We start from the raw sequence: 9,638 nt of genomic DNA, 5'->3' as shown, positions 1-9,638 counted from the left end.
AATCAAACCACCCAACCAGCAATCCTAACATAACATCTTCAAGATTGAGGGAACAGGAGAAAGTATTCCATACGGCAGAGGAATTACAGGAATTATGGACAGAAAGCCCCTACTTGGGAAATGAGTCAGTCGGCTTCTGTCTAGCAGAAAAGATCAGCACGGAAGTATAGAGCCTTTAGAAACAGCTTATGAATTTACAGCTTGCAAAGTAAGTGAAGTCTCCGTGTCTCTCGTACACGTACGCTAACTCATTCCCCACACATGCATACATACAGGTCTCTGGTGGAAAGATGGGGAATGTGCAGTCTGCAATGCCTATGAACTTTCTGTTTAGAGGAGAAAAGAAAAGATTTTTTTCAATAGGCACAAAATCCCACCCCCTCAGCACCCCTCCTTCCCCTGTGTCTGACACTGACTTCAAGGGAGGAGTTGAGCCAATTATCTGTGAGTCCTACAGAAGGAAAATCTGCAATTTGCCAGTATTTGTGAGAGAGAGAGGGAGAAAGGCAGGGAAGGAAGAAGACTTAATTGGCAAATGTAAAGAAAAGCCCTTTCTGTCCTAGAAAGAGAATATTTTAAAGCAAATCTCAGACCAGAAGAAAAGAAGCTAGTGGTGGGGGCTGTGCCAGGCAAGACCTGGGGAAGCGTAGGTTCACCACAGACAACTTCCATGCCCCCACTGATTTCTCCCCACAGGGTCTGAGGCAGCGTAGAGGCAGGGTGGGCCAGCTGGATGCACCCACGACCCTGCACGACCAGGTGTCGCTCCAGAGACCCTTCCCCCCCAGCAGAGCCTACGAAGCGCAACTTGCAAGAAAAGCCAGTGGGAGGGGGAGAGACTCTGCTTCTCCTTCTTTCAAACTGAGGCTGTGAGGAGAAAAGCTCATCTCACCACAGGGAAAAGCTACCACTGGTTCTGAGACCCTTCTTTAGCCCATGTCAGTCGCCTGATCTAGTACTTACCATCCATGGGGGAACACCCTCTGAAGCCCTGCGGTCCCTCCCAATCTTGCTAAAAGTTCCCAGGAAATACTGGTGAAGAACTGAGCCAGAGCAAGCAACGTGGGACCCACAGAACAACAGCCTTTTACAGCAGCAGCCACGTCTGATTAAAATTATCAGCTTCATCAGACTGCACCAAGACCCAGGACTGCTCCTCCAAGGAAAGGGAGGTAAGAAAGCAGCATGGAGTTTGGGATGAGAGTAGGAAACAAACATTCCACAGGAGTGATTGTGGTGTGTGTGAAAATTACGGGGATACTAGTAGTGACTAACAAGTGACAGGTCTGTTATGCATGGTACAGTTTGCGTCTGCCTATGTCCTTTTTAGCTGGATGCAGTGAATTACATTGGAATGGCAAACAGAGACACAAACAGTAGCTGAAGGCTGTGGAATGCAAGAGAGGTAGCTCAAGTCTGTTCATGGATAGGGATTGGTAGGGAGCATACCCCCTGATGGGAGGATGGAAACCTAAGGTGTAAAAGCTCTAGGCAGGTTGAATGAAGAACGTCTTCCTTTTAGATATCTCTCTGCAGACACTCAGGATCAAATTTGTCAGCACCTCACTGGAATTCAGACAAGCGCTCTTCAGAGCATGCAAAAACAGCTGCATTGTCATTCACTCCAATGTCTGCCTATGAAACAAGCAGTGGTGGTTAGCAGGTAGAAGACAATGCAGGGAGTCAAAAGAAATGGGGTTTAATGTTGATTTTGGACAGCTGTTTCAGCTCTTTCTGGGTGTATGAGCCTTTCCCTTCATTAAGTGGAGATAACACTCATTGCCCACATTTCTATGACATTTTAAAATCCCTGTGCTGTACCAATATAAAATACTAATGTAAAGTTTCAAGCATCAAGCCGGTGCATAAAGCAGAAGGTACCACTGGGAATTAATCTATGCTTAAGCATTTAATAAACTGGGAGGAAAAGATGTAGATTAAAGCCAGCTGGAGGTTGTTTGTCTCCTCATTCTCTTCTGATTGATTTTGCTTTATTTAGTACATGAACATGTGGTCTCTTTCTGTTTCCTTTCTTCTGCCTTTAATCTTTTTCAATGTATGAGTCCCTGTGCTCCCCCTGACCCCTGGGTGTGAAGGCTGAAGTTTCATTCCTTTTCTGAGGAGGAAAGAAGGCAGATTGTGTTAAACTGGAGAAAAACTGGAGTGGGGTAATAAGAGAGAGCACAAAACACAAATATAAGCTCCTGGTTCAATGGCATGCTCTGAGTCAGATTTGCAGCAGAGGTGATGAGATGAGTAGCAACTCCATGAATCAAAGTGCTGAAAAGCATCTTTTTGACTCTGTGTGAAATGAAATGCAGGCAGGAAAGCACAAGAGACCTCTTGACTGAATGCCTTGACAGGTGGAACAAGGACAGCATAAAGTGACTATTTAATACATTAAAATCTGCATGTCCTCACACTCCTTCTCCTTCAGTGCGTCTACATCCTTGGGGCAAAGTGTCCTGAAATGAGCACGTGTATTTTGCCTTTGATGGGGGTGGGAGGCAGTGTCATTTAATGACCAGAGATGTAAGGATGAGGAAAGGTGGGAAGGAGAAAGAGTTGGACAGGTAAGAGTCTCAGAGTCTGTTCACGTTTCTCATTTGTTGGACCTTGGGTGGTCACTCAGCTTCCTTGTGCCTTACTCTTCCCTGTCTGTGGGTAGCTCTGGTGGCAATTCCTTCTCCAAGTTGTTCAGTGTACAGTGGCATTAGCTGAGGTCCACAGCAGTGGAATTAATTTCAAAGTGGAGGAGAGAAGTGCCTCTTGCACTAAAGGTGCAAAATTAACCCTCCAAGCAGCTACAGTGACACAGTCCACCTCCTTTGCTGTGTGATGGGAGTTTCTCTAATCACCAGCAGCTCAGTTGTTACCTGCCAGTCAGCAGTATAATTTGTAGGATTTGGGCTTGTAAAGCTGCTGACCACGATCAGGTCTCCCAGCGTGCATATTCTTTACAGAAGATATAAGGCATTTGCTTAAAAAGAGTAACTGTGCTCACTCCCAGATTCTGCCACACCAAGTTGTATGAAACTGATCTTCAGCAGGTGTGAACCAACACAGTCCACTTGCCCTCAAGCAGCTACACTGGTCCATCCCAGACTGAAGAGCTGACTCATTTCTAAATACTGATCCTGGGCCATAAAGAAGTTTGTAGTTTTTCTCACAAAATCTATCTCCCTGCTTTTTTCTGCCAGCTAAACAAAATCTGAGAGGGTGAAAGGAAGCATCCCAAAGCAGCTCTGTCACCATTTGCCCGTGGATGCAAGACAGTATTGGACTGGCTACATGGGAAAGGGCAGAGATAGTGTACATGGCAGTGTTGCTTCAGAGGCTGAATATGGCGTTTCTGCACTGATAAAGATAGCTGCTGTTCTAAATAAAACAGAGAGTCCAGTTCAAACACCAGGTGTGCTCCTTGCTGTCATTCCCGCCACAGCATTCCCAACGGTACCGTAACTCTATAAGTGTGTGTCCATCCAAAGTTATGTTCTGACATTACTGTCTGGTTCTAATATTATACTGTCCTGCCCGCTGAATATAATTCAGAGTGTAAGCTACTCTGAGGAAAGCATCGCATTTTCTTCTGTGCTTAGATAGGGCTGAATGTGCTGTTGGTGTGCAGCAAATTATAGCAATAATAACAAATAGTAGTGTTTTGCTGTTGCCTGGGGCTATAGCACAGCGCTTGTAATGATGCTGGATCAGAATTCCAGAGACTTCTTTATTTAGCAGTGACCGTATCTTCACTGCTGCTTTGGTGCTTAGCACATGTTAAACAAAGTAAAAGATTTTAAGCCTTTGACTGAGATAAGTGTCAGCTACATAAAAGCTTGGGAGATAAAATTCACTCAAGGGAAAGGCAGGAATCCAGGTCTGGACCCAGAAATGATCTTTCAGTGTACATAAAGTACTCGCATTGTAATATTAAATAAACGACACCTCAGTTAAATAAACGGCACAGTGGGAACTTGATTATTCTTTAATAAGATCCTAGTAACCAAAATAAACTCTGTCAAAAATGTGCCTTCTTTGCTCTAACGGTTAGCTTCCACACACAGGGGTTATATTTTTCCTTTCAGCACACAAGTCATTTGAACTGGTACATGAAAAATGGCTGAGCAACACTTTTTTTTTTCCTATCAAAGTTTTCTGCATCTGAATGCTATGTCAAAATGCGATCTCCAAGGTCTCAAGACTCATTTTAGTTGTCAGGGGTTGGAAATCTTGTCTAATAGCTATTTAAGATGGCTGTCCTTCATCTTTTCTCCTGCTTGTACTTAGCACCCGCAAAGACTGTGACACCCACAACAGCTGTGTATGTATAATGACTGAAACTCCTGTGAAATCTACGTTTCTGCAGCTCCATCCATTGCCAGCCATCCTGCTGCAATGCTGATAGTTTGTTGATAGGGAATTCCCACACTACCAGTCCAAACAGTAAGATTAAAATCTGATTTCTAAAAGGTCACTGACAGCACAGATCCTAGAACCTATCATCGGCCAATGCTATTTTGTGGTTGAAACCCCCTGCATCAATAATGAAGGTTGTATGAGACCAGTGATTTAAAGTTACTGAGATGTCTAGCTTCCACTGATATCAAGCATGATTCTTGTTTCTGCCTGACTTCTGGTTGATCTCAAAATGAATATTGTGCGCAGCTCCTATTTAGGCAACCAAACGAAGCGGTCTAGGTCCTAATGGCAGCTGCAGTGGATGCAGTATATTGGGAAATCTGACCTCTGTGTTTATGTATCTAAATGAGAATCAAGCTCTACTGAAAAATCTGGTAATGTCTAAGTGACGCAGATGGTGGGAAGGAATTTGGTGTCTAAGTTGAAGCACAGCTGATAAAATTAGCCCTTAATGTTTAAACAAAATAGTAAATTACAATTCAAAACCATGCTATTTTCAGTGTAAGTTCCTTCATTTTTATATAATTTTAAAAGAAAAGACCCCCCCTCAAAAAAAAACCAAAACACTCCCTGGAAAGGAGACTGAAAAAAATTAAGCATCTGCAGTGAAAAGATTTCTGTATGAACCATTGATCTACTAACGAGGACCGCACTCCAGAGCACTCTTTGACAAGCTTGTGGTAAGGAGCTGCCCTACTCCATCCTCCATCTAGTTCCTGGTCTTTCCATTTCCTCTTTCAGGATCAAGCAATGATGAAGACCATGTCTGGTGGAAACTGCACCCTGAATGTGCCAGCCAAGAACTCGTACCGTATGGTAGTGCTGGGAGCCTCCAGGGTGGGGAAAAGCTCCATTGTCTCACGCTTTCTCAATGGCCGGTTTGAGGACCAGTACACTCCCACCATTGAGGACTTTCATCGCAAGGTCTACAACATCCGGGGAGACATGTATCAGCTGGACATCCTGGACACCTCTGGGAATCACCCCTTCCCCGCTATGAGGAGGCTTTCCATCCTGACAGGTGAGAAGTGGGGGGAAGTGTGCAGATGGGGAACAGTGGGTGAAAGATCATAATGACAGACATTAGCTTGAAAACTGTAGCCTGGAGATGACTGTTTCTTGAGAGATAGCTGAAAGGACTGCTTTGATTTAGTTGCAAGATGCACTTCTCTAGAAAGATATTTCCTGGCCGGGATGCTCCAGGCACTACAGGGAGTGCATTAGCCACAGAGGAGAAGTCCACTGGGTGAAGGTCTGAAATTGAGATTTCCCCCTAGTTTATTTCCCTACCTTTCCCTCCTGCTCCATATTTTTTATTGCAGTCACAAATGAATGGCTGAATAAAATCCTGTGGGCATAAAGAGCAGCAAGGGACAAAATAAGCATGTAAATAAGACACAAGCAGTGAAAAACAAATGTAAAATGCACAGGAAGGGAATTCAAACCATGAAAACGTCAAAGATTTTTTTTCCTAAAATTTCCAGCCTGATTCCCTTGATCTGATATTCCAGTAAAAGGACAACTCTACTTTTACCCTTTCTCCTTAGTCAGTGGTTAATCAAATGAATTCAAGAGGAAAAAGGGAAAATGGTGGGCTCATTTTGTGCATTCTTTTTGTCAAGCAGTTCCTGTTGTGAGCTAAGACATAACTGTGAAACTGACAGTGGAGATATATTCAGTCACAGCTCACAACAAACCTGCTTTCTGGATTTGCTATCTACCCTCCTAGCTAGCCAGTGAAACATGACATTCACATCTGACCAGGCTAGCGTCCACATTCAGTGAGGTCCTAGGGCCAGTTTCTGGGATGCAGATGTGAGCTTTTGTCCCTGAAAGCTCTCTTAGCATGTTCCACACGAATGTCATTCAACAGGCAATGAATTGCGTTATTTCATATTTGCAAAAGGAATTCTAAGTCAGGAAATGTCAAAAGGAAATGCCAGGGGATCTGTGTCATTTATGTATTTCTTTTTTTCCATGGTCTGTTTCTCTTGAAATGACAGCAGAGCACTGCACATTGGGAAACCTCTCGTTCCTGACTTAGGCGTTCAGGACTGAATAGCTGTAAATCTTCAGTTCAGGTGTTGCTTCTTGTATTGTATAATCAAAAGGTCAAGGCTGAGCGGCTCCTAGCTCTCCATTCTTCCTGGTGTCAGAACAGGTTCTGTTTTACGCAGAGATACAAACAAAAGGAAGAAAAAAGATAAGCAATGTAGCAGAGCTGAGACAGACACATGTTTAAAAAAAGAGTACAAATGGGCAATAATTTGCAAGTCTAGTGCAACCTGGGAACACAAAGTCAGATATGGCTGAAGTAACATCATAGCCAAAAGTCTTTTCCATAGCACTACAGAAAAGAGTAGAGAGTTGAATTAGAAGAATTGGAACTAAAGTACTTAATGAACAGATTCAAAAGGACCAAACAAAAAATATGGGGAAGAGACGGCAAATAAACCTATTGGTTTTTGAAAATTAGCTCCTCTGACACAAGTTGCAACCAACAAGCCTTTACAGTATCCTTTTTTAATTGCAGGGGATGTTTTCATCCTGGTATTCAGCTTGGACAACAGAGAGTCTTTTGATGAGGTCAAGAGGCTCCAGAAACAGATCCTTGAGGTCAAATCCTGCCTGAAGAACAAGACCAAGGAAACAGCTGACCTCCCCATGGTGATCTGTGGCAATAAAAATGACCACAGTGAAATGTTCCGCAAGGTACGCTCAGATGAAGGTGAGAACCTTGTCTCCAGTGACGAAAACTGTGCTTACTTTGAAGTTTCAGCCAAGAAGAACACCAATGTGGATGAGATGTTCTATGTCCTCTTCAGCATGGCCAAGCTACCTCATGAGATGAGCCCTGCGCTCCACAGGAAAATCTCCATCCAGTATGGTGACACCTTCCAACAGAAATCCTTCCGGATGCGCCGAGTCAAGGACATGGACGCCTATGGCATGATCTCTCCCTTTGCTCGCCGGCCAAGCGTCAACAGTGACCTGAAGTACATCAAATCGAAAGTTCTCAGGGAAGGTCAGTCAAGGGAGAGGGAGAAATGTACGATCCAATGAAGGGGGCTTGCACTTCTGTCTGAAGTCATCATCCACATGCAGTGCCTTAAAGAAAAATGGTCTGTGGAAGCACAGAATGAGCTCACGGGGTTCATCGAGAAAACCCAACATGGAGAAAGGATAACTCGTCCGGCAGATTCTGCTGAGTCACAAATGTAAATAACATCATCCTTGTAAATGACTGGGAAAAATCATATGCCTGAGATACAAGTGCATTATTCTGTCTTTGTAATGTAGTTCCTCTTCATTCCCCTTTTTGTTTAAAGAATAGAGACCTGAGAAGTAAAGAAATTTCAACCTCATCCTTACAAAAAAGTAGGTCAGAAATGCACAGAAGGCATTAACAGTTACCCAGCATGCAGCTCTTGCTAAGAAAGAGGTTATGTGTATGCGTGTGTGTATCTCTGTGTGTCGTGTGTACGTGTGCATGCATGCGTGGAGCACTCCTTTAAAAAATGGGACTTGCATTTCAAAGGGCAACAGTCTTACTGAGGTTTCCCAGATGGGGAGTGGTCTCTATACATGGACGTGTGACTCTAACTCGCTTCTGAGGGGACCTGCATTAAGATCTTGATTTTATGTTTGCTGGGACAGTTATCATTTGACATCAACATGAACGTTGTTTTGTATTATAGATTTTATTTGGGATTTGGTTTTTTTATTGTCTGGGTGTGGGTTCTTAGCAAAATCAGATGGCAAGCGTGTTTGATATCAAAACAGTGTCTGCTTTCTAGCAGTGAAAGGTGTTTTTCATCTGTAAAACTATATAATATGTACATTGATTGAATGTGAAATTGTTCTGCAAAAAGCCAATACATCTGACTGCTTTGCAAGCCTGGTGTGATATTGTTTCTCAAAGCAGCCACACCAACTCTGAATACCATAGTACAAATGCCACCCTTTGCCTTGCTGGCCACCAAAGCAATGGTTCCTTCCTCTGCCTATTTCAGCCAAGACTGACCAGATTCATATGTTGGCTTAGACCACTTCAGAGGCAGGACTGGGTTTTCCTTCAAAATTAAGAACTAAACAATTGTAGGGCCAGTTCCATCATGTTTCTTCTGTTAACATGCCTCTAGTAATTTTGTTCATGGTTTTCCCTGTTGTCTGATAAAGGTTGCCTTGATGGAAACCTTTGCACTGCAGAAGTCCTTCAGAACAGAAGCTTTGCGCTGACTGTCCAAACAGGGCTGAACTGGCTGGCCAGATAAATCTGGGACCGTCCATTCACTTCCTCCTGTTCTCAGCTCAGTCCAGGCTTCCTTGTCTTCAGCTCTCTCCCTGTTCTGCTTCTGGCTTTGTTGTTCAATGTGCTCCTGTATGCCCTCAAAGACAAATATATTCTCTCAGATGTGAGCTTGCCACTCTCACTGACTGGAATGAGATGTGTGCACACATAACTGTGGGCAAAGTATGGCCCCAAGACTGTACACAACAGTAGAGTATATACATTATATATACCTCAGAACGACCTTCAGATATCTTGCCCCTCACTCACCTTCAAATTCTGTTCTTGGCTGTATCTGCCTTGCTGTGTCCTGGTCAGAGCTGTGAGCTAGTTCATGCTATAATTTGACAGGAAACCAAGAATGATGGTTGTCTGTAAAAGTTAGCCTCTGGGACTCAAAATCCCATATCCATTTATCAGCTCCACCCTTCATTGGTACTGTATATTGACTGATAAAATACACTGTTCTTTTATTCCTGTTGCCAGGGCAGCACCTTTCAGACCATGCCCCCCTCCCTATCTATAAATATGTAACATGGTTTATGATTAAACCTGGTTTATTTTTTAGCTGTGTCCTGGTCCTTTTTTACTTTCTCCAAGAATAATGAGGAAGGTGCCATTTTTTCGTTGTGCAGGTGCATCTAGGCAAGTGAGTTGTGGGTTGAGAGCCCTGATGAGATCTCCAGTAAGTTCTGGAAGAGCCTTTTATGTCCTGCAGACACCAGGGGCTACATATTTGTCTGTTTGGAACAGAACTGTGTCTATACCTACATATTTCTATCTATCTATCTATCTGTCTATCTGAACATTGACTTATATGTACAGATATCCTCACAAGCAGAAGCAGTTACTCTTCCCCATGCTGCCTTCAACATGAGAAAATAACCACTTTCTCCTTCACGCATGGAGCTGGTGTGCTCACCCCTGG

At 43.5% G+C, this 9,638-nt stretch overlaps 1 protein-coding gene across 1 annotated transcript; it reads left to right on the top strand.

The window, feature by feature from the left end:
* The first annotated feature begins 404 nt into the window (after positions 1-404).
* On the top strand, positions 405-9,277 carry RASD2 (RASD family member 2). The gene is made up of 3 exons (XM_009475151.2): positions 405-1,172; positions 5,161-5,440; positions 6,953-9,277. Exons 2-3 carry the CDS (start codon positions 5,170-5,172, stop codon positions 7,480-7,482), a joined length of 801 nt encoding a protein of 266 aa, XP_009473426.1. The 5' UTR covers positions 405-1,172; positions 5,161-5,169; the 3' UTR covers positions 7,483-9,277.
* Positions 9,278-9,638: the final 361 nt, after the last annotated feature.

The sequence above is a fragment of the Nipponia nippon genome, unplaced genomic scaffold (genome assembly GCF_047370975.1).
Source record: "Nipponia nippon isolate SJK-2023a ecotype South Korea unplaced genomic scaffold, ASM4737097v1 scaffold_3, whole genome shotgun sequence".
NCBI lineage: Eukaryota > Metazoa > Chordata > Aves > Pelecaniformes > Threskiornithidae > Nipponia > Nipponia nippon.
The sequence above is the reverse complement of the archived record's forward strand: the minus strand, read 5'-3'. Positions and strand labels throughout refer to the sequence as shown.

Coding starts and splice junctions, on each gene's coding strand:
- RASD2 (XM_009475151.2), top strand. CDS start 5,170: ATGATGAAGACCATGTCTGGTGGAAACTGCACCCTGAATGTGCCAGCC. Junction 5,441..6,952: donor GAGGCTTTCCATCCTGACAG/GTGAGAAGTGGG, acceptor TTTTAATTGCAG/GGGATGTTTTCATCCTGGTA.